This window comes from Budorcas taxicolor, chromosome 15 (assembly GCF_023091745.1).
Source record: "Budorcas taxicolor isolate Tak-1 chromosome 15, Takin1.1, whole genome shotgun sequence".
Taxonomy (NCBI): domain Eukaryota; kingdom Metazoa; phylum Chordata; class Mammalia; order Artiodactyla; family Bovidae; genus Budorcas; species Budorcas taxicolor.
Window position 1 is genome coordinate 60928763 of NC_068924.1, and position 23813 is coordinate 60952575.

General features: G+C 46.9%; 2 protein-coding genes across 2 annotated transcripts in view; one reads left to right on the forward strand and one right to left on the reverse strand.

The window, feature by feature from the left end:
• Window positions 1–1504: 1504 nt before the first annotated feature.
• RCN1 (reticulocalbin 1) lies at window positions 1505–14022 on the forward strand. The gene is made up of 6 exons (XM_052652665.1): window positions 1505–1758; window positions 6156–6349; window positions 7342–7520; window positions 9181–9241; window positions 11803–12002; window positions 12853–14022. Exons 1-6 carry the CDS (start codon window positions 1505–1507, stop codon window positions 12958–12960), a joined length of 996 nt encoding a protein of 331 aa, XP_052508625.1. The 3' UTR covers window positions 12961–14022.
• Window positions 14023–20142: 6120 nt separating this feature from the next.
• Window positions 20143–23813, reverse strand: part of LOC128059930 (uncharacterized) — a 199941-nt gene continuing 196270 nt past the window's right edge. The window contains exon 4 of the mRNA XM_052652177.1: window positions 20143–20527. Within this exon, the coding sequence (XP_052508137.1) occupies window positions 20143–20527 (385 nt within the window). The remainder of the gene's footprint in view (window positions 20528–23813) is intronic.

Genomic DNA, 23813 nt, shown 5'->3' on the forward strand with positions numbered 1-23813 from the left:
GAAGGTCCACAGTTTCCAATGAGTTTCAAAAGGCTGTGACACACGAAGAATTATTGGTCTACCTGAACTGTCCAGTATGATAGTCACTAGCCACGTGTGACTATTTAAATTTCAATTTAAGTTCAACTATCAATGCCTCAGTTACATTAGCTACGGGTCTGGTGTGTTCACCAAAGGAAGTAACTGAAAGTCGCTCAGTGGTGTCCAACTCTTTGCGACCCCATGGACTGTAGCCTGCCAGGCTCCTCTGTCCATGGGATTCTCCAGGTAGCAACACTGGAGTGGATAGCCGGTCCCTTCTCTAGGGGAACTTCTTAACCCAGGGATCGAATCCAGGTCTCCCGCATTGCAGGCGGATTCTTTACTGAGTCACCACTAGCCACTCCCTATTGGGCAGCCCAGATACAGAACGTTTTCATCACTACACATAGTGATGAAAAGATACAGATAAGATTTGTTCAAGACAAGCGGTACTGTTGAAAAGTGAGTTGCCATCCTTTAGAAATGAAAGGGGGACATCCAAGATCCTGATTCTTTTGAGATCTGCTTGGGGCCTGCACTTCCGCTGGTAGCGGGAGTGCACAGGGCTGCTCAAGATAGATGGTCCTACACCATGTTGAAGTCATCTGTCTGGCCCTCCTCCTGCACCAGGTTTGCGACCCTGGTTTCCAGAAGACCTTGCCCACCGGGGTCTCCTTCCAGTCTCTTGAATTTGCAACCAGACTCCCAAGTTTGGTTAGGAGAGTGAAAGTCGCTCAGTCCTGTCTGACTCTGCCACCCCATGGACTATACAGTCCTTGGAATTCTCCAGGCCATAATACTGGAGTGGGTTGCCATTCCCTTCTCTAGGGGATCTTCCCAACCCAGGGATTGAACCCAGGTCTCCTGCATTGCAGGAGGATTCTTTACCATCTGAGCCACCAGGGAACCCCAAGTTTGGGTAAGTGGGGTTGAGTTTGTTTTAAGAGCACATCTTGAGGCGGGGTCTAGAGCTGAGTTGGAAGTTGGGGCGGGGGCGGGGGGCAGCGCCTCCCTGCTCTCAGTTCTCCGGAACTGGAAAAAGAGAGAGGGAGTTTTACCCCGAACATCTGTTGCTGGACAAAGAACTTCCCGGTCTTCTTAGGAGCCCTCCAGTCTCCGGCCCAGTCCGCCTGGGCCCGCCCCTCGCGACGAGATCGCGGGGAGGGGCCGAGGCGAAACCCGAGCCCCGCGCCCACCACCCGGGCGGGCGACGTGGCTCCGCGGCTCCGGCCTCCCCCCGCAGCCCGGCGGCCAATGGGCGCGTGAAGGGGCCGTCCGGCGCTCCCCTGCCCGCCGCCCGGGGCGCGCCCCTCCGCTCTGGCACGGGGCGGGCGCTGGCCGAGGGGCCGGCCCGTCCCCTCCCTCCCGGCGCCGGCCCTGGCCCCAGCCCCGCCGCCGCCGCGCGCGCTCTAAGCCCCCGTTCCCGAGCCGCCGCTCGTCGCTCGCTCGGAGCCTTCCCGCGGGCCGCGCTCTCCTCCGGACGATGGCGCGCGGCGGCCGCGGTCGCCACCTGGGGCTGGCCCTGGGGCTGCTGCTGGCGCTGCTGCTGGCGCCTCCGGCGCTGCGGGCCAAGCCCACCGTGCGCAAGGAGCGCGTGGTGCGGCCCGACTCGGACCTGGGCGAGCGGCCGGCCGAGGACAACCAGAGCTTCCAGTACGACCACGAGGCCTTCCTGGGCAAGGAGGACTCCAAGACCTTCGACCAGCTCACCTCGGAGGAGAGCAAGGAGAGGCTGGGGTGAGGCCGCGCTCGGGGACGCCGCAGGTGCCGGCGGGGCCCCTCGGGCCCGAGCCGCGCTGGCCACCGGCCGCAAAGCGAAAGCGAAATCAGGCGCCGGGACCCGAGGGCGTGGGCCGGGCGGGCCGGGCGGCGGGGCTGAAGCAAAGTTTGCCCGCGGGCGCCGGAACCTTGCATGGAGATCGCCGCCCCGGGCCGGGGTGGCTTCCCGCGGGGAGGCGAGAACGTGGCAGCGGTCTCCGGAGCCAGGACGGCCAGGGCCCGCCCCCTCCCCCGGGTTGCATCAGAAGGGAGGGGAGGGAGCGTACAAAAGAAGAATTTGTCCACGGTGGCCTTTTAGTGATAGGAGTTCTTCCCCCACCCTCCTGGTTTCTCTCTTCTCCCATTCCAAGACGGGAGGCAGGAGACACTGCTAAGGTCTCAAGGATGATCGTTAATGGATCAAAGAGGAAGGGGCAGGCGGAGGGCTTGATTCCTGGACCGTGTCCCAGGGCTGGGACTGAGGTGTTCTTGTCTTCTGCTCAGTCGCCCCCATATCTGAAGAAGGGAGTATAAGAATCCTGCTGTCAAGAAGGGAGGGGCATTAGGAGATAGGGATGGAGGGGTGGGAATGGAAACTGGTCCCTTCTGGTTTCTGTCTCCAGCATCTTCTGTTGGCAGCCGAGGGCAAAAGGCTGGAGGGTGGTGCGGTGGCAGGTTGTGAATTTCACCCTTGAAGGCAGTTGAGTCAGGAACCAAGCCTGGGCAACGAAACGTGGGTACATCTCAGTGCACCCGCTGCACAGGCCCTGGAGAGACACTTGGGCGCCGTCAGAGGTTCTCTGGAAACCCTTCCACAGAGGAGTCTACATCCAGCCTGAGCCCAGATGGAGACCTGGCTGGGGAGGGTCCCAAGAGCCCTGCCTACTGGGCACCAGGCCTCCAGGAATCTGCTTCCCAGGGGTGGAGGGTCTTTCTGCCCTGCTACAAGGAAAAAGAACACAGCCGTCCCTGTGCGGATGGGGCCACCAAAGGCCAGTGTGATTGGACAGACTGTGAGGCTAAATTACACCTATTGTGTAGGTGCACCATCTGCCTGCGCTGATAGAAAGGATCTTTGAACTTCAAAGTCACCTCCTAACAATTACGTTTTATTCTGCAGAGAAGTACTTTCTCTTCTAGTTTGAGCCTTAACAATGGGGGCCATTGATGAGTTCAGTCCATTGTATTGCTTTGAGGCACTTGGAGGCTGATTTATTCAGGGGCCCTGGGTGGCAGCCATTTGTCACCAGTGAGGAGGAGGAGAGGAACTGGAGTAGGGAAATTCTAGTTTAACGTCCTAAAGCTTCCAGGTTAATGCCTTCATCAGGACTAGTAAGCCTAGTGGTGAGAGCAGGACAAGTAAGCCTAGTGGTGATGCATTTGACCCTTGGATGAAGACTTTTGCTGCATTCATTTACTAATGAAAAAAAAATCTGAAAGACTGCTGTGTGCTCAGCAGGGTGTTAGATACCTGACAACTACAAAGATAAAACCTTATGCTTTAGGCCATAAAGTACTTATAATCATATGCAGAGAAGAGAGGTTGGAGCAGATGCTACGCATAATTGCCCCCTAAAGCTTCAGGTTGGAGACGGGGGCTGGAGGTGGGGGATGGGGAGGTTGGGATGTCACCTGACCAGGGCTTGTGGCATGACTCAGAGGTCACCAGGCTTACGAACAGGGGAAGGCATTCCTGAAGAGAGTAGCCTGCTTGCAGACAGTTTTAAAATTTGTTCCTTTGGATTCCGGGTGTTGGGACAGTAAAGGGACAGGGCAGGAGGAGTGGGAGGTGGCAGTGGCAAGGAGGCCAAGGCAGGACAGAGGGACCTTTGTGAGGTGGAGATTAGACATTATCCTGTACACGGTAGAAATGTTATTATCCCAACATGCATTAGGAAAGTTGGACTGGCAGCAGGGCAGAGAACGTAACCGAGGCACAGAAGGGGAGGCCGGGGCAGGGGTGGCCGTGAGTGCCTGAATCAGGCACAGTGGGAGAGGGCGAACCCTGAGCCATGTTGGAGGTGGAATTGGCAGTGCTTGCTCTTGGCTCAGCATGGCGGGGGCGGGGAGAGGAGGGAGCAATCTAGAGTGGCATCTGGTCTCTGGCCTGAGCCACTGCAGGGACAGTAGACACACTGCTCACCTACAAAGTAAATCTGGGCTGGGGCGGGTGGGGCGCGGGTTGGAAGGTTGGAAATGAAGGGTGGGCGCGATATGGGATGGGCTGAGTGTGAGAAGCCATCTTTCTGTCCACAGCTCCAAGTCTGGGCTGCAGGGCGGGGGAGCGTGGCTAGATCCAGGCAGCTTCGTCACCACCGTCTGCGCATAGATTCTGAAAACGTGGCAGATCTAAGGCCCCCAAAGACAAAAAGAAGTAGGGACCCATAGGCTTCGGGCAGTTGCAAATGTGGTGCACAGTCTTAGAAAAAAATATACATTACTTGCCACCATTTAGCATCGGAGTGACTTCACATACAGACCCCGATTTTTGGTTTCTGTTGATACCCATCGCCTGTTATTCCATGTGGAGGTCATTGTCTGGAGCAGAGCTGGGCAGTCTTGTTTGGCAGCTGGTGGGCAATCCCTTTATTTGGCTGCACTGGGTCTTTGTTGTGGCCTGCGGGATCTTAGTTCCCTCATCAGGGATCAAACTGAGGGTCCCTACTTTGGAAGCTCATCAGAGTCTTAGTCACTGGACCATCTGGGACATCCTGCTTTGCTTACTTCTGTTACCTGTTTGTTGAGTTCTCCATCCACCTGTGTTTGGGATTATCGTCCTTAGTGAGGAAAGGTGCACACCGTCTCCTCTAACCTTCCCAACATTCCTTGTGAAATAGGTGTCCAGTTTACAGATAGAGAAACAGAGACTCAAGTTATATGCCCGAGATCACTCAGGACTAGGATCGTTTGTTCTGATTGTAGCATTTGGTTTATCTACATTATAGCTACCTTTTCCCATAGCTCATCTTTGAGATTTTTAAAGAGAGAAGTTAGAACGATTTATGCTTCCAGCAAATATTTATTGAGCTCCTACTATGTGTCAGGCTGAGCTATGTCCTGGATGTTTCTTTGGCATACGTTGGATGCTGTCCTTTCCAAAAAGCAGGTTGTATACTGTCTGATGTCATTTGGTCTTTGCTGGTTTGAGAGTCTGCTTCTCAGTTGGCTTTGGATAACTGATGGGCATGTCACCACTGCCAGGACTGGAGCAGTGCCTGGCACATAGTAGGTAAGCTAAACACTTGATAGTATTGAAAGAATTCTGCTGTGTTTGGCTGTCATTTCCTGGAAGCAAGATACTTGAGGTTTAGTCTTTTAGTCTTGAGACCTGTCAAAATTGCAAGGAAGGGACAAGTTCCTGAGAAAGAAGAACTTGGGCTACCCAGGTTCAGGTAGGGGATGGAGACTTAAGTACTAATGAACTCATTTCCATTTCTGATCAAAGAGTAACTAATTAGCCTGTATGACCTCTCTTCAGGTAAATGAACTACTATGGTAAAACTTTCTTAAACACTGGAAGTAGCTTTCAGGAGTTTTTGAAGTTCCTCTCAGGGCTGGCATCCCCAGCGTGGGCCCTCTGGCCTAAGAGATGGACACTGTTGAGGTTCCCAGCTTGACATTTGCTCTGCACAGGGGTATGCAGTGCCCTAGTGAAGTCCAGTGGGGAATTTCTGGAACCCAGGCCAGCTGTGAAGCAGGATATGCCAGTGTACATATTTGCCTTCACCCTAAGAGCAGGAGGTTGAGGTTCCTGCAGCTGCTCGGGTTTCTTGATTAGGTTCCACGATGTCAAGGCCCTTTCATCCCTGACATTTTTTGCTTTGTCCGAGATCTGGTCTCCTCCTGCTTTAAGTTTCAAGTCTTTGAATCCAAAGTGGTGAGATAAAGGAAAATAAAAATCTCACTTATTTTTTGTTGGGTTAGTTAGAAAGCTAGACTCTTCCATCTTGGAATTGGGTTTAGAGCCAGAGGACATGGGCTCTGACTCCAGTGGTACCAATTATTCCCTCATTACTTTAAAAATGAGGGAGTTAAACTACATCAGGGAAAACTGCTAGGTTTCATCTTACAAATCAGCTCACTCACTTGGTAGTGTCTATCTGCAGAGCACTGTGTTGTAAAGGATTCTGAGGTCACATCAAGGTCTATGAGGACAGAATGGCCTGATCCACTAGTGTCTGGTGTTGGCACTGGGTGGGTGGAGAGAGACATATCATTCTTGGAAAACTTAAACTTTAAGGTCCTTTCAAGCATCACCGGGTCATTGATTTTATTTTAGCACTTAAGCATTTTAGATTCTGCAGGTGTTTGATCTCTTTCTGAATCAGGATCACACAAAGCCTCATGGGTGGTGGTTGGTTTTTTTTTAACTACAGGAAAATTGTTGATCGAATCGACAGTGATGGAGACGGCTTTGTCACCACTGAGGAGCTGAAAACCTGGATCAAACGGGTGCAGAAAAGGTACATCTATGATAATGTCGCCAAAGTCTGGAAGGATTATGATCGGGACAAAGACGATAAAATTTCCTGGGAAGAATACAAGCAAGCCACCTATGGTTACTACCTAGGTAAGAGGTGCTGCAGGAGCGATTACACGGCTGGGGCCCAAGTAACAAGCTTCTTGTGGGAAATTACTCTCTCATCATATCTACCCACTTCAGGGAGATGTCACAGTCTGCTAAGTAGAACCTGGTTAAGTGGAACAGTGTAACATCCTGTTTTGCTTACTAACAACACAATGGGCTGCTTTCTTTGAGAGAACTTGTAGGTGGAAGGGGTGAGGGTCTACTAAAAAATAAGCTGCTCTCCAGCCTGAGCTTACGATCTCAGAGGCATGTCCAGAGAAGAAAGCAGAGAGGAAGCATGTGTGCTGAATTTCAGATAGCAAGGACTGGGTACATTAGAACAGTCTCAGAAGGCTTCCTGGTGGAGGGTGGTTTAGGAACTGGGCCTTAAAGAATGGATTTGTATCTGGAGAGATGGAGACAAGTTGGGAAGGTGGGTCAGCTGGAGGGACAAAGGTGCAATGATGCCTTCAGCAGTGGGCAAGGTTTGGACATAAGACATGCTTGTTCGGGAGGAATGATGGAGGGGGGTGTATGCCCAGCATGGGGTGCAGACATGTTAGATGGCTGCCTAGTAGAGGCCATATGTAACAGGACAAGCCTGAGGAGAACCAAAGACACACCCTCCCAGCTAGATTAAGAGAGGTCTTGAAAGATTTGCAGGAACTTAGAACAGATGTCCCAGGTATGAGGGAGCCTTTGTATGTTCTGTGTCAAAGAATATGATCAAAGTAGGGTACTACAAAGTGAAGTAGGATATTAATATGGTCTCTAGCCTATGTTTTCCACCACTGGCTCTGATGCCCCTAACAAGCCTTTAGGGCCTGGACTGTAGGGTGGCCTGGAGGGACAGACACTGGAGGCATTCTGAAATAAAATGTATCAGAAACTTGACACATCAGGACCTTCTGCCCTTCATATTAAATACCACGGGGCATGATCTGGAGGGGAACTCTTTCCTTGGTAGTATTCATGTTTCTGCGCACATCCTGCAGGAAACCCCACAGAGTTTCAGGATACCTCAGATCATCACACCTTTAAAAAGATGCTGCCACGGGACGAGAGAAGGTTCAAGGCTGCAGACCTCGATAGTGACCAGACAGCCACCCGGGAGGAGTTCACCGCCTTTCTGCATCCTGAGGAGTTTGAGCACATGAAGGAAATTGTGGTTTTGGTAAGATATCCAAAGAGCCTGGACTGGGAAAAGACCAAATCGAAAGCAGCACCAAAACCTTATCCTTTCTTGCAAAGTGAGAATGTTCTTCAGCCCAAGGGGAACTGGACAGGGACTCTGAAGTGGAATACACTGGAATGCCTGTGTACTCAGGAGATGAGTCAGGGGAGGGGAGCTGCTGTAACAAGTAGCCCCCAATCCCAGCTATTCAACACAATAACTGAAAATTAGTTCTTGCTTATACCGAGTCCAGGGCAGATGGTCCCCATCAGTGGATCTTTTGGGCGGTTCTCAAGTGCTGGCAGGCCCCCAGGCCATCTCCATCTTGTCCTCCACCGTCCTGTGGCTTTGAGGTCATCCTGTCCAATCCCCTGTATTCATCTGATAGACAGAAGAAGAGAAGGACTGAGAAAAAGGCACGGTAGTTCCTGTGCTGGCCAGGAAATGACACCTCCCTTCCTTTTACATTCCATGAGCTCCTACATTTGCCATGGGCTCCTACACTGACAGTTTGGATGTGTGCCCAGAAAGAGCAGATGGGTTTAGTGAGCAACTAGCTTGCCTCATTTGCCAGCTTTGAGGGAACTAGAATAAGACTCAGAAATGGAATGCACTGGACTGTTAAATCACATGGAAACGTAAGGTCAGACCATGTCTAGAAAGGGTGCTCCCCTTGGAGTGTATTTGCTTTCCATAGTGTCTTGTCGGGTCCCAAGTGTCTTCATTTTCCTTGACATTAAAGCAAATCCCGATCCCGTTTCCAGGGCAGGCATCCTGAGGCAGTTCCAATTGTTTTGCTGCTGGGAAACAACCAGCCCTGGACTGTTTCCGTTTTCCAGTCTTGGATGGGTTCGCTTATGGATGCTTCATCCTTATGACCACAGTGACCCTGAGGACTGGGCAATGGCTCTAAGAATCATTCCTTTAACACCCAACGTCCACTTAGTGATGGCTAATTTGCCAGAAGACAGTGAAGATGGGGAAGTGGATTATGTGCTTCTGGATTGACTCAGTTCTCAGGTTGGCTGTTTTCTTCAGGATGCCTTTGAGTTTCTGTGACAGTGGACAGTAGACTCATTTAATTAACTTACCCTAGCAAAACAAAAACCCTAGTTTAGAGGCCAAATGTACTAAATATACAAAATAATATTGGGTGGCCAAAAAGTTCATTTGGGATTTTCTGTACGCTGTTACTTATTGGCCACCCAAATGTATTCAAGTCAGATATACTTTTATTTTCCAATTGTTCACAGTTCCATATTTTCCTGCCATCACCTCGGTATTCATGGTCCAGTTAGCAATGGAATCTATCTTGGTGATCATTTTAGTCCAGTGGTTTTCAAGCTGGATTCCTCACAGTACACAGAGACGATTAGGCAGGAGAGTGGAGGTGGTTAGCCTGGCAGGGCTTCATAATGAGAACATCTGGGCTTATAGGTACATTTTCACTTGCAAAGAGTGTTCTGCTTTTAAAATGATAGGCCGGGGGAGGAGGGACAGAAGCCATTACCTGCTTTTTACAGATCACACACTAATGCCCAGGGAGGTCAGGAGACGAGCCAGAAGTCCTCAAGCCATAAAAGCCAGACAAAGGAGGACAGTAGTTAGATTTACTGAGAGCACGGAGCTATCTTGCATCTCTTCCCCCTTTGCTTCCTAGGAAACTCTGGAGGACATCGACAAGAATGGGGACGGCTTTGTGGATCAGGATGAGTATATTGGTGAGTGCTGGCCTGGAGTCTTGCTCCTCTGTCCCAACTGGGCACCAGGCCTCCCCCACCTGTCTGGCTACTTTTCCTCAGACATCTCCTTTAGCAGCAGCTGCAAGTCTGTTGGTGTCACTCCTGTGACTTCCCAGTGAGAAGGACTTGTCACACCAGTCCTCGGGGTGCAGGGTCAATGCACTGCATTGCAGGCAATACAGTGCTTCAGGGAGGCATTCCTGGTGGAGTAGAGCCCAGGCCAGCCATTGACCCCACGGCTCTGAGAGGCGCTCTTCATCACACTGTGGAGTTTCTCCCTTTGCGAGACGGGACTAGCGATCCCAGAGCTGGGAAGGCGGGCTAGCACGGACAGTCTCAGGGGACAGACTCTACAGCAGACTGTTCGCCAGCGGGGCCTAGAAATGGAGCAGACAGAGAGAGCTGTGGTCAGCAGAAGTGTTTACAGGCCCAAGCTGTCTGCAGAAAGGCATTCCTTCTTAGGTAAACCTTTTACCGAATGCATAGTCTCCCCACATACAGCTGTTTTATGCCTCTGGCTTTTGGTCTTTCATTGGGAGTACTGTTCCCAGCTTTTTGTCCTGAACGGTTCCACTTGAGCAACATCCAGAACTGTGTTTGCAGGTGACCGAGCCCTGGTCAAAGGAGGCTCCAGTTAAGCCCCCAGGTCAGAAGCCACTGCTCCTGGTTAGAGCCCTTCCCAGGAGCCCTTCCAGCCTGAGGGACTGAAGGAGGCGGCACAGATATTTTCATCTGATCCTCAGCAGTTGCTGCTTGGGAGGTTTGGCACATGCCCCAGCTGCAGGCCACCTTTTCAGGATAGCTCTTCTCTTCCCAAGTGTCAGTAAAGTAAAAGCTGGAAAATCGTTTGAGGGGTGGGATGGATATAACTTTTGTGCAGATATTTAATAGAGGCAGTCAGTTACCTTGAATAAAAGCAGCACCCACGTTGCCATCAGTCTCCAGTTCGTGCTTAACTGTGCCCTCCCAAACACAAGAACAAGTACCTACTGTAAAGAAGAGCAGAGTTTCTAACAGCCATTTGGAATTACATTTGGTCTGAAGCAGCAAACGCTGTTCTCCTGTCTGTCGTAACGGCAGCTCTCGCCTCAGTAACTGAAGCCATCTCGGTGGCATTCCCTCTGTAGAACAATCGGTGCTGACAGCCCTGTCGCCAGAGTGCACAGTGCAGCCTGTCTCACGCCTGGTGCACACGCGTGTGAGCCCCGCACACCCAGTGGTGAGAGAATTCGACTTGAAGGAAAGGCAGGGTGATTAAGATGGTGCAGCTCTTCTGATTTCAAGTGTGTGCTCTCCTTCACTCTCTTCCTGATCCGCATTGAAAAGGTGCATGGCAGGGGGCAAAACTCTTGAGTGACTTTGCCTAAAAGAAACATTTTTTTTTGCACCGGACACTGGCAGAGAGGCTGATGGGGGCATTGTTCTTGAAAACCGAATTCTGAGCAACTTGCTGTCAGAGACCAGGTGCCTGGCCTAGCAAGCTACTTCCTTTAGGGAGGAGCCTTCTCTACAGGCAGGGACAAGACATGGTACAGTGGGGAGAATGCTGGAATTAAGAGTCCTGGCTTCTCCACTTACTAGCTCTGTGACCCTGTGGGAGTCATGTAATCACTCCATATAAGCCTATAAGCCTCAGTCTCCTCATCTGTAAAACGGGAAGGCACAGCACCCATTTTTCCAGGATGGTGTGAGTCTACTTGTAGCTGAACCCAACCAGGGTCTCGCCTCTCTTTTCCTTCATTCACTATCTACTGTCTCTACCACCTGACATTTCCAAGCTGTTTCCATCAAAGAGAAATTGCCCACAAGGTATCTTTCTTTTCCTAGAAAATCTAATAGCTTAGTAAACAGTGGATAAGCTTTGCCTTTTTCCTTTTCCCTGCCATTTTGTAAAACAAGGTTATTGATCTGTCTTATAAAATTGCTTTAAGGGTAAAGCAAAATATATGTGAAAGCCCTCTGGAAACGATATAAACAGCAACAGTAATAAACACAGTGGTTAAGACTATGGGTTGGAAGCAAGAGTGCTCGTGTTCCTGTATAGTCAAGTACATTCTTATGCTAGCTGTGGGTCCTCCTTGGGTTAAGGCTGTGCCTCAGTGTTCTCATCTATAAAGTGGGAATCCTACTTCATAGGATTATACTGAAAACTCAAATTGTAAAAAGTATGCATTCTGTACAGCATCTGGACTATAGAAAGTGCTGGTATTGGTCATTATTATTAGTTTTCACCTGTATAGTTCCAGCCTGGGTTGTAGAGGGCTTAACCTTGATAATAACCTTTTGAATAATAAATTACTGTCTCCACTTTAGACAAGGCACTGGACTAAGTCAAAGGTCAGAATTCACCTTCTGGCTTCCAAGCACAGTTCTTTCTCTTCCACTCACTGGCCCTTAGAGTGGATAAATCATTGTATTCTTTGCCCAAGAGGTGATTGTCCCCTAGGTATCTGCTCAGGTCTCTTGACTGCTGGAGGTCAGGTTTTCTTAGATTTACCTTCCCACTGGTCTTCATAACCAAGAACAGCCTTCCCTTCTAGCTGATATGTTTTCCCACGAGGAGAGTGGCCCTGAGCCAGACTGGGTGCTGTCAGAACGGGAGCAGTTTAATGAATTCCGGGATCTGAACAAGGACGGGAAGCTGGACAAAGAAGAGATTCGTCACTGGATCCTCCCCCAAGACTACGACCACGCGCAGGCCGAGGCCAGGCACCTGGTGTACGAGTCAGACAAAAACAAGGTATTTCGCAGTCTCTGGAACCGTTCCTTGAAGGGAGACAGTTTACAGAAGATTGGTTCTATTTGCTTCTTTGATGTTTGCCTTGGCCCGTGCGGCCATGCCCTTATTGGCCTCTCTCATTCCTGCCCTACATCTGAGACCTGTGAACTTGGCGGACATCGTGATAACCCGCAGTGAGCTCATTAGGCCAGATGTTCCTATTCCTAGAGAGCCTGTTGTGGGTTGCACTTGGGTTCACTGACATCTCCTAGGATCACAGAGCCAGTCACTTTGTTGGCTGTAGGCAGGCATGGATCTAAGAGGTATGCCCTGCATCACCCTAGGACCAGCTTTTCATAAATCCATTCACTCCTTCAGCAGACATCTACAGCATGTGAGGCAGAAGGGATCCCATCACAAGAAGGCCAGCTTCCTGTGCCAGCTCCAATGCCAACATCCACTGGTCAATATGCAAATATAAGATGTGGAAAGAGGTCCTGCCTCTTCCCATTTTGATCACTGCTCCGAATTCTTGGGAGACAGTCAGGTTCTGCAGTCAGGCCATAAAAGGGAAGTGGAATTCTTCAGGGCCTGTTTTGGGAATGCCAGCACGGCATGTAGACATAACTAGACTCTGGCTTCTGAATTCCTTGAGGACTTTTCCGATATATTTCAGCACAGTGTTTATAGCAGGAAGCTGTTCCATTTAGGGTTTTGCAGAGCAGTGATGGTAGATGAAAGAGGTACCCAGCAGTTTCTTAATTATGAATTGTAATATTTTAAATGTTGCAGATCAGTGAAATAACGTGAGTGTCAGGCTGAGGTATTTACTCAGGGTTTCTGTGACAAAGCGCTTTCTTCTCTCCTCTAGGATGAAAAGCTCACTAAAGAGGAGATCTTAGACAACTGGAACATGTTTGTTGGAAGCCAAGCTACCAATTATGGGGAAGACCTCACCAAAAACCACGATGAGCTCTGATGCACACTCACCGTAACATGACAGACTGCATAAAAGCCTTTCTTTTATTGTCCTGGATGGTTGCTATAGTTTTCTCACTTACAGCAGTTATGTCTCCACAGAAAGCAAATTTATCATCACCTCAGATTGGGGTTAAAATTGTTTTTTACTCAATATTTGCTGGAAGATACTCACCACTATTCTTTGAGTAACATTTCTCTTCAAGCACATTAAAATCTTGGTAAATTGCAATGCTCTATGGGGATACATTACTAAAACATGACTTTTTAGCTTTTTCCGTGAAATTTGAACTAAAGAAGAATGAAATTTGAAAAGCCCTATTATTCAGAAGTTGGGTAGGTGGGGAGAGGGCAGTATATGGAGTGACTGCTATGCATTTTAACTGCAGATTTTTTTCCATTTGCCACCGTTAATAGTTGGTAAGGGAAAACTCTGATTAAGCTTCAGTGGTATCTCTTCCTACACAGGCTTCTTTCAGAGCAAGGCTGATTATTCAAATTCTTCCTTCTTGATGTACTCTGAGCTGTTACTGTAAATGGCATATAAACCTCTGTGCATTTTTCTGTATGAACCTGCTAATGTGCACAACAGATCCACCCATCTTTGTTTTTTGTCTTTTTTTTTTTACAATAAGAAGCAATTAAGAAAGATAATGTGAAAAAGAAAGGAATTTTAAAGGTAGGGAGAAAAGATGAATGTCAGGCATTTGAAGAACTATAGGAAAATGGTAAATACTTTATTAAACTTGAGAAATTCTTCTTGACATGTAAATGAAGTAGATCTGATCTTTGAAAAAGTGACTAGAAATCCAGTCCATTTCCTTGCTGACCTCTGACAGGAATAGAGAGTGGGGTCCTAGGGAAGCCTGCCTAGTGGAGCTCTGGAACCCATCTCTTCCAGTCTGGAGAATCCACAGCCTTCCAACCTGCCCTGGGACCACTTACACCATGGAGTTGACAAAGTAGTGTTCCAAGCCACTGGCTAAACTGGAAGAAAGAACTTTTACAGGTTGAAATTCCACCTTATAAGTAGAAAGTGAATGAATAAAGGATCCCTCTGAGGATTTTCTATTGTGTCCTGTGGTGTTTGACTTCACACGTACCATCTATGACATTATTCTCTACTGATAGAGAATTTAACAGAGGGATGAGATGACATGAGTAAAGTTAAAGAAGTTCTGCATTTTAAAAATCCAACTACTAGAATGTTCAGGACATACTCATATTTACTTATTTAATATATACTTCTCTATGATAATTAGAGAAACTACAGATCATCTTAACTGTAAGACCTTTCAGAGACAAGTTTCAGCTGGAGGGAAATCTAGGCTTCTTGCAAAGGCTTGTTGTTCAGTCACCAAGTCGTGCCTGATGACTCTTGACCACCCCATGAACTGCAGCATGCCAGGCTTCCCTGTCCTTCACTATCTCCCAGAGTTTGCCCAAGTTCATGTCCATTGTACTGGTGATGCCATGCAACCATCTCATCCTCTGTTGTCCCCTTCTGCCTTTCTAGCATCAGGGTCTTTTACAGTGAGTCGCCTCTTTGCATCAGGTGGCCAAAGTATTGGTGCTTCAGCTTTAGCATCAGTCCTTCCAATGAATATTCAGGGTTGGTTTTCTTTAGGATTAACTGGTTCAATCTCCTTGGTATCCAAGGGACTCCCAAGGCTACCAGGCCCTGTAGCATCTGGTCCTTTCCCACCTCATCAGTATCACTCGGTTTCACCTCCCACAGCAGCCTCACTGACTTTCTGGTCCTCAAACACACCAAATTCATTTCCAAGTTGGGCCCTTTGCACTTGCTGTCCTTTCCCGTTGGGAACCCCCACTGCACACATCCTGGGGTAACTCACGATTCCTCAAAGGGGACCTTCCTGACTCCATTATTTGTAGTAGTCCCTCAGGCTTCCCTGATGGCTCAGTGGTATAGAGTCTGCCTGCCAATATAGGAGCTGCAGGTTCGATCCCTGGGTCAGAAAGATCCCCTGGAGGAAGGCATGGCAGCCCACTTCAGTATTCGGAGAATCCATGGACAGACGAACCAGCAACCCCTGGCTACAGTCCATGGTGTCGCAAAAGAGTTGGATACAACTTAGCAACTAAACAATGACAACATTTGAGTCCACATTTCTCCATTTTATTTTCTGTTTGGTATGGATATATTGCCATTTATATTTGTTTCCTGGGACTGCTATATAAATTACCATAGAAGAGTACGGTTCAACAACAGAAACTAACAGTGCAGGCTGGAGTCTGAAATCAAGTCGTTGGCAGAACTGGCAACCTATGGGCTGCAGTACACCAGGCTTCCCTGTCCACTGTCACCTGGAGTTTGCTCAAACTCATGTCTGTTGAGCCAGTGATGTCATCAGACCATTGCATTCTCACCAGGACTGTGCTCCTGAATGCTTTAGGGGAGAATCCTACAATCTTTCTTGCTTCTTCCTGCTTCTGGTAGTTCCAGGTGTGCTTGCTGTGGCTGCTTCACTCCACCCTGCATCCGTCTTACGGCCTTTTTTCCCTCTCTCTGAGTGTGTCTCTCTTTTGTGTGTCTCTTACAAGGACACTTGAAATTGGCTTTAGGGCCCACCTAGATAATCCAGGGTGATCTGATCTCTAGATCCTTAATTATATCTGCCAAAGGCCATTCTCCCAAGTAAGCTCATATTCACAGGTTCCAGGAGTTAGGAGGGAGACATATGTTTTGCGGGGGGCACCTATCAACCAACTAAACTGCCTGACATCTTGTTTGTAAACTGTCCCATCTTCCTTGAGCTAGAACACAAGCTCTATGACAACACTCTGATTTGTTTAACTAACTGCTGGTTCCCAGGATCTAGAACAGTAGAGCAGTAAAGCCTAGCCTACAATAAATACTCTGTAATTATTTGCTGAATGAATGAGAGACTGTTACCTTTAATGAAAGAGAATACTTCTGGGGTCGGGGGCTGGGGGGGGGAGGCAGCAGGATTCTATAAAAATTTTTTTTTAAATAGCTAAAGTTTGCTGAATGAAAAGTAATTTGCCAAGATTCCAGAGTGATCAAATGGCAGGACCAGAATGCAAATCCAAGTATTCCTTGCTCCAAAATCTCTGTTGTTTAATACTAAATTTTACTGCTCCAAATCTCTGAATCTGACATATGTCCCCTTTATTTCTTTGCTCACTCGCAGTATATGATTATGTGGTCAGGAAATGAGAATAACTCACTTACCTAGAAATAGGCTGACACTTTTTTTTAAGCAATGAGAACCTGTCTTTAAAAATATGAGAAAATAATATAGTGTAACCTAATTATAAGCATAACACTTTTAAAAGGTGCTAACATTATTTTTCCCCCAAAAGGGAATACCGGCTGGTTTATTAAGTTATACACAGTCAGATGTTAAATATATTTTGAACACTAAGTTTTTCCCTTTCAAGTCAGTGCACATAGACGAGAACCCTCAAAGAGACTAGTGCTTCTGGGGCTGAATTTAACACTATTTAAGGAAAGAAAACCTTAGCTAGGGGACATAGCTGTTAACATGGTGATTTGTAAAGCCTTAGATTTCTAATAGGGTCTGACTGTTTCAAGGAAAACATATTTTGTTTCTAGGTAACATTTCAAGTCTGATTATGAACAAATGCTACAAAATTGATCTGTAATGGGAAATACTGTTATGTCACAAAGCATTATCTATATGCTTAATGTGACTGAAAGCATTAATTGCTAGGAGCCAAAATCTGTCCAAGCAAAACATGAACATGTATTTTGTATCTCTTGTCTCTTACTGTAGATTTTCGAATGAATTCGAGTGTAACAAAGATGTAGTTAGAAAATCTGCACACCTGAAGGCTTTCTTCACCCGCTCGGATTACTGTACTTGTTCCTTATTAGCAAATGCAGGAGCCATAACTGCTCAGAAGTGCCCAGCAAACAACAGATACATGCATGGCCACTTGTTAGTAGCTCAGCAAAAACATCTTGCAGAGTGGTGAATGGCTGACTGCATTTTAAAGTCTTTCTAGATTTATTTGGCCACCTTTACAGTAAAAGTCAGCTTCCTCCAACTACATGCAACTAAAATTTGGCTCTTTCTGTATTTTTAAAAAAATTCTTTCTGTATTCTTAAAGCAAGTTCATAGCGCTAGCATTTCCCACCAAAAAACCAATGAGTACCATAACATCTAACACTTTGGATCATGTTGAAGCATTACAATTTTGAGCAGTGGAAAGACTGTGTCATCAGCACTCAAACTCATGAGATTTACATGAACTTGGAGCCATTTCCAAGTATCCATCTGCACTCTCAAATATGGTCATTTGCAGGGTCCGGGACTGGGGAAACACCCTAGGTATAATGCATTCCATCATCCCGTGTGCTTTAAGTACCTCTCTGATTCTTATCCTATAAAATAGTGCCCAATTTCCCACAGAGACTCATGAAAGAAAATGAATGTGAGGATTGGTTACTTTCCTACCTTGGAGATATTCGTGTAGTGGGAGCACACAGTATTTCTTTTCTCCTACGTAAATACTAATAATACCTGTACCAGGCACCGTGCCCAGGACTTACATACACTAACCGTTGAACCCTCACAACAGCCCTCTGAGGTTGGTACTTGTAATAAAGAGGATATGTTGGGTTAAGCTGCAGTAAAAATCATTTCATCTCAGTGGTTTACAGCAACAGACAATTAATTTTTCCTTTCTCAAACTCGGCTTTGGTTCTGAGCAATTGTCCATGGCAGCTGTGGTGTGGGTTTCAGCAGGGCGTCTCTATAGCCACCCATGTCCGCTGAGGAGTGGAGCACAGGCAAACAAACATGGCCACTCCTGAAGGTGACCCATGTCTCCCATTCATTGGTCAAAACAAGTCATGTGGGCACATGTCTCCCATTCATTGGTCAAAACAGGTCATGTGGCCACATCTAACTTCAGGGGAGTAGGAAGTGCAATCCTACTATTGCTCTGCGTGAGGGGTCAGGGTGTTAAAAACATTGGTGACTGGCACTGCTGGGTAACCAGTGGTAATAGTATGATTTTTTCCATTTTATAAGTGAGGGAATTTTAAGGGGAATTAATATCCAAAATAACACAGTTCATAAGTTAGGTGACTATATGATTGATTGGCCAGATCAGAATACCTTTGCCAATGAAAGCAGGGTTTTAATCAACACCTCCCTAAATCCTGAGCAGCCTGCACTGACCGCTTTGGGATTTACCGACCCTCTCTGTTCCTCCTCTGGCTGGGATCTTCTTCCTCCTCCTCCTGAACTGAGGTGTCCACAGCCAACAGACAAGGTGAGCAATGCACACGCAAGAACTCAAGAGCAGAGAAGTGAGACACACAAAAAGGGGGTTTTCCCCGATGACCTTCCTGAGGAGGTCAAATGCCAGAGGTCAGATAAATCAACACCTGCCAACCAGGCTGCTGCTTAATGGTCTTGCCGAGATTAAGAATTCTTGTATGAAGTATTTTAAAACCTAAAAATCAATCTATCACTAGGTGAAATTGAATGAATTAAATGACAAAGGAATAGCTTTTAATGTTGTTTTTATCATGGTCAGGGTATTCCAAAGCTAGTTGTATGTGGTGGCGATTTGAAACTCATTTCAAAAGCAGGTCGAGTCTTAGTACAATCAAAAACATTCAGGAAAGGTTATATTTTCAGAGGAAGAAACTGAGGCCCAGACAGATTAAGCTTGTGTGTTTCCCTATCTCAGGACTGAGACAGAGGTTGGACTAGAACACCTTCCCCAGCTCCAGTTGTTCTTTTTAAAACCTCAATGTTCTCATGTGAAAAATGGCAACAATAAATCCTACGTTAGAGAATAGGATGAATTAAGGTAATGGTCATAAAGCACTTTGTGTGGCCAGTGCGCAGGAAATGGTAAGCATTTTCATTATTATATCAAAGCAGGGTTCTTACATATTTCAGCATCAAAGGTTTATTTTTAGATTGCAGCACATTCCATTAGTGACTGATGGAGGTCATGAATTTATCAGAAAATGGTTAAAGGTGTGTTTGTTGTTTTAAATACAAAAAAGAAAGTTGTTCTTTTCTTTTTTTAAAGTTCACATATTACCAAAAAAAGACCTCATGTGGTTATATTAACTGCAAGAAGCTAAAGACATTTAAAGACTCTCATCAGATAAGTGGTTTTAAATCACAGCAAGTATGCGGCCATGCTGCTGGAGATAAAGATGCCTGTAGCCAGCATGCCCAGGTGAGTTGAGTTGAGAGACAACCCCACTCACTAGCTGAATGACTTTAGGCCAGTTATCGATACTTGCACCCTGCAAACCTCGTTTTCCTCTTTGAAAAAGGAGGGAAGAGCAGCACCAGCCTGGCTAGGTGGTGTGGGGGCTCAGTGAGACCCCGGGTGTGGAGCACTTTGCCCCGGGCCTGATTCACAGGGATGCTTGATTGGTGAAGCAAGGTGACACTCATAAAGGGTAAAAAATATCCTCTCCTTGGGGTGGAAAAAAACATGCTAAGGAATAAAAAGAAATCATCTAGAGAAGGAAATATTGCCATTTGCAGCAACAGGATGGACATAGAGAACATTATACTTAGCAAAGCAAGACAAAGACAAATATTATGTGATATCACTTATAAGTGGAGTCTAAAAAATAATACAAATGAATCCGTATACACAATAGAAACGGACTCACAGACAGAGAAAACAAATTTTTAGTTACAAAAGAAGAAAAGGAATAGAGAGGGATAAATTAGGAGTATAGGAATAACGGATACAAACTATTGAGCATTAAATAGATAGACAACATGGGATGTCCCCTGGTGGTGTAGCGGTTAGGATTCTGGGCTGCCCTGACCTGGCCTGGGTTCAGTCCCTGGTTGGGGACCTAAGATCCCTCCCACAAGCTGTGTGGCACAGCCCTCCCCACGCCCCAAAAAGATAAGCAACGAGATTTACTGTATAGTACAGGGAATTATACTGACTGAACTGAACAGGGAATTATATTCAACATCTTGTAATAACCTATAAATGGAAGATAATATGAAGCACATACATACATATATATTATATATATATAACTGAATCATTCTGCTGTACACCTGAATCCAACACAGCATAAATAAATCAAATGTAGTTCAATTAAACAGAAGAAACTGTTAAGAGGATTGTCTACACTTTATTTTCTGGCAGGCGTGACTCCCATACAGACGTTCACCCTGGAGCTGGGCTCATCAGCCTCAGGAGGCCCCTCCGGAAGTCTTCGGGAAGGCCCACCGGCTTGCTGGTGGCTGGATTGACAAAGACATGGACTGAAGACCCTGTGGTGCAGGCCAAAGAGGCAAAGTGAGCCAGCTTGGGGTGGCCGAAGAAGAAGCCATCGCTGAGGTCCCAGTGGCTGATGGAAGGCGTCTCCTTGGTGGGCTTAGGGGGGAACAGGGCAAGGCGGTAGTGCACGCTGGAGCGACCCACTTTCTCCACGGCCAGCGCAGCCGCTGGGATCTGAGGAAAGCTGACCGGTGTGTGGAAGGTGCACTGATTGGTCACCATGAAGCCCACCATGGGGGACGTCAGCAAGCCGGTTTTCAGGCCGCAGTACCTGGGAAATTATATTACAGTGCTTATTCCAGGTCACCACAGTGCTGTCTCCCAGCCCAACCACTGAGTTTCAGCCTAGTGTGACCCAGTTTCAATGGGCCTAGAATCAAATCCCAGCTCTGCCCCCCACTAGCTGGGTTATCTTAGGCAAGTTACTTAACTTCTCTTTACTCCAGTTCCCACAATAATGTTATGTTCACAACACTGGTACCTACTTCATAGGCTGACTGAGAATTAAATCATAAGTGTCATATAATAGTATAAAATGTAAGACACTAACAGCTCACAGATTTAGTAAGTTCTCATTAAACACTAGCTATTATTATTAATATTGTGTCCTTCTTGTCTTCACTTCTCCTGGTAAAAAATCGGGTATTTTTGTGCAAATGAGAGAATTACTGTGTCTCTTACATCTGCTATGAGCTTGTAATCTCTTTAAGGACAGTGACTGTGTCTTAAGTCTGTTGACTAGAAATAAGGCTATATTTGAGATAAAAGATGGCTCACTGGGTAAAGAATCTGCCTGACAATGCAGGAGACCCAGGAGTTCGATACCTGGGTCGGGAAGATCCCCTGGAGCAGGCAACGGCAGACCACTCCAGTATTCTTGCCTTAAAAATCCCACAGACAGAGGAGCCTGGAGGGTGACAGTGCACGGGGTCACAAACCATCAGACGCAGCTGAGCAAACGGGCACTACTGAGGTAAATGCAGAGGTTGAGCAAAGTCAGAAATAAACAGCACCATGCTTGGTTATCTCTTCCTTCTTCTCCAGAGAAGTCTGCTTATGATTTAAACAGGTTAATCATGTCTTTTTTTCTTTTTGAGAAAATTAAGACTGAATGTGAGAATTTGCTGTAAGAAAACAATTGCGGATCCTATAAAGGTTTGCCTACAAAGCTGCTCACGTGTTTCACAGAAGCCAGCTACGCGTCTCCTTCCAGGGAGGGTGCCGTGGGTGCCAGGGGCCAGCCACCTGAGCATCCACTGGTGTCACCCATCACGACATTAGATACATTCATTTATTGACATGGAAAGTCATTAGTGAAAAAGATCATATTACAGAACAGCATGCAGCATTTGATCCCATTTGTTTTTATAGGAACATACTGGCTTATGTCCTTATTGCCTAGAAAAAAACTCTGAAAGGATAGACTCCCAAATAGTTTCAGTAGTGATCTAGCAGTGGAATTTTGGATAATTTTTTCTTCCTTTGGTTTGTATAAATTTTCCAGAATGAACATGATTTGCCTTTGAAAGAATTTTTTAAAAGTGCTATTTTGTTTAAATGTCTGAATATGAATTTCATTTCTCCAAAGGAGCACTGGAGAGACAAGCAAGCTGGAGAAGTAAGGCTCCTTCTTCTTCCCACTGGGATCCTGCCCCTGGCTGCACTGCCTGAGGAGCCTCCCTCCTGAACAAGAGAGAAGGAAAAGGGAAGAGGAGAAGAAACGCCAGCTCTTCAGTGTGACTGAGATCCAGTGAGAACCAAATTCTCCCATTTTTATTTCCCAGGCTTCTTTTCTGCAATTGCTCTCCTAGTTCCCTGCCACCTTTTCCTCATTCTTTTAAGGCACTGACAGTAAAGAAATAGTGCCTCCTCCCACTGAGGGTGTAGCGTTTCCTGAGCTCCCTGCAACTCTGAGCCAGGCCACCAAACCTTTAAATAATTAAAATGCAGGAGTACTTTCAAACAATGAAATTGATGAGCACCTGGTCACCAGGGCTGCACTGAGTGTTTTACATTTTGTTATTCATCTTCAAAACCATCCTCCAAGGTAGATCTTATTTCCCCATTGTATAGGAAAGAAAGTAGAGCAGGGAGGCTGGATGAATTTCCTAAAGGCATGCATTTGTACAGTTAAGTGGTGGTCCAGGCCCAAAATTAGGCTCTGGAGAGCCAAAGCACTTGTTTGTCCTTCATTCTGGCTTAGTAGATAAAGTAGGTGAAGCCAAAATCTACATTTTAGTCCCGTGAATGAATTGCATTTTCTTTACGTGTTCCTTTGACTTTAAGAATGATATTTTCTTTAAGAGCTGAGTGATGGCTTCATTACATTTGGATAACAGACTTCCTGTTTGTTAAGTTCATAACCAATTTGATTTGACTGGTGGTGACCATAGGGTATTTGGGCTTCCCAGTTGGTTCACTGGTAAAGAATCCACCTGCCAATGCAGGAGACAGAGGAGACACAGGTTTGATCTTTGGGTCCGGAAGATCCCTTGGAAGAGGGCATGGCAACCCACTCCAGTACTCTTGCCTGGAAAATTCCACGGACAGAGGAGCCTGGCGGGCTGCAGTTTATGGGGCTGCAAAGAGTTGGACACGACTGGGCATCAATGACCATAGGGTACTCAGTAAGAATTTTCCCACCATTCCATCTTTTTTAGGTTTTAATCTTTATCAGAGTTTATACACATGAACATTAAAAAGTCAAACTGTTGCTTGCAGCTTATTACAAAACCAGTGGTTCTCTGGTTGTTTATACCATTGGTTACAGTCTAGGTCAGGGGCTGTTAGTAAATTCATTCATTCCACAGCCTCCACAGTTCACCTGCTCTTTGTTAGATGCTGAGGCTACAACACTGAGTAAGAGAGGATTCCTGTCCTCAGGAGCTCTCAATTTCAGGGCAGTGGTGGGGCCAGACATGTCCATTGTTGACCTCTATTTGGCCAGAAGGTGCCTGTTGTTTCTTTCTGGCTCCCCTTCCACTTTCTTCTTCTCTCCCTTTCTTCCTTTCCTCAGCAAACATTTACTGTCGACTTCTGTGTTCCAAGCACAGAAGAGAGAGCCATGAACAGTTAGCAGGCGACAGTCCATGCCTTCACATGGCCATGGTCTGGAAGGGGGCACACTCAGAACTCAGGGTGACAAGCACTAGGCAGGGGAAGCAGGGGCTCTGGGAGCTTGTAGCATGCGGGCTGGCTCCTTGCTTGGTATCAGGGAAGACCCTCTGAGGAAGTGACAGCTAAGCTAATAAGCTAAGGAGAAAATGTACAAACTTTTCAAGTGAACAGTTGGGGGAACAGCTTTCCAGAAAGAGGAATGGCCTATGTGATAGCCCAGAGGCCAGAGACCTCTGGAGGCATGTCCCAGAGACAACACAAGTCCCAGATGCCTGCAACACAGACTGCCAGAGGCAGCTGGGGAGCAGGCAGGAGGCAGACTGGGGAGGGTCTTGGTAAGGAATTTGGATTTTATCCTGGGGCATTGGGAAGCCACTGAAGGCAGAGAGTTTTTCATTTGCTCAGTCAAGTCTGACTCTTTGTGACGCCATAAACTGCAG

Coding starts and splice junctions, on each gene's coding strand:
- RCN1 (XM_052652665.1), top strand. CDS start 1,505: ATGGCGCGCGGCGGCCGCGGTCGCCACCTGGGGCTGGCCCTGGGGCTG. Junction 6,350..7,341: donor CACCTATGGTTACTACCTAG/GTAAGAGGTGCT, acceptor CACATCCTGCAG/GAAACCCCACAGAGTTTCAG. Junction 12,003..12,852: donor ACGAGTCAGACAAAAACAAG/GTATTTCGCAGT, acceptor TCTCTCCTCTAG/GATGAAAAGCTCACTAAAGA.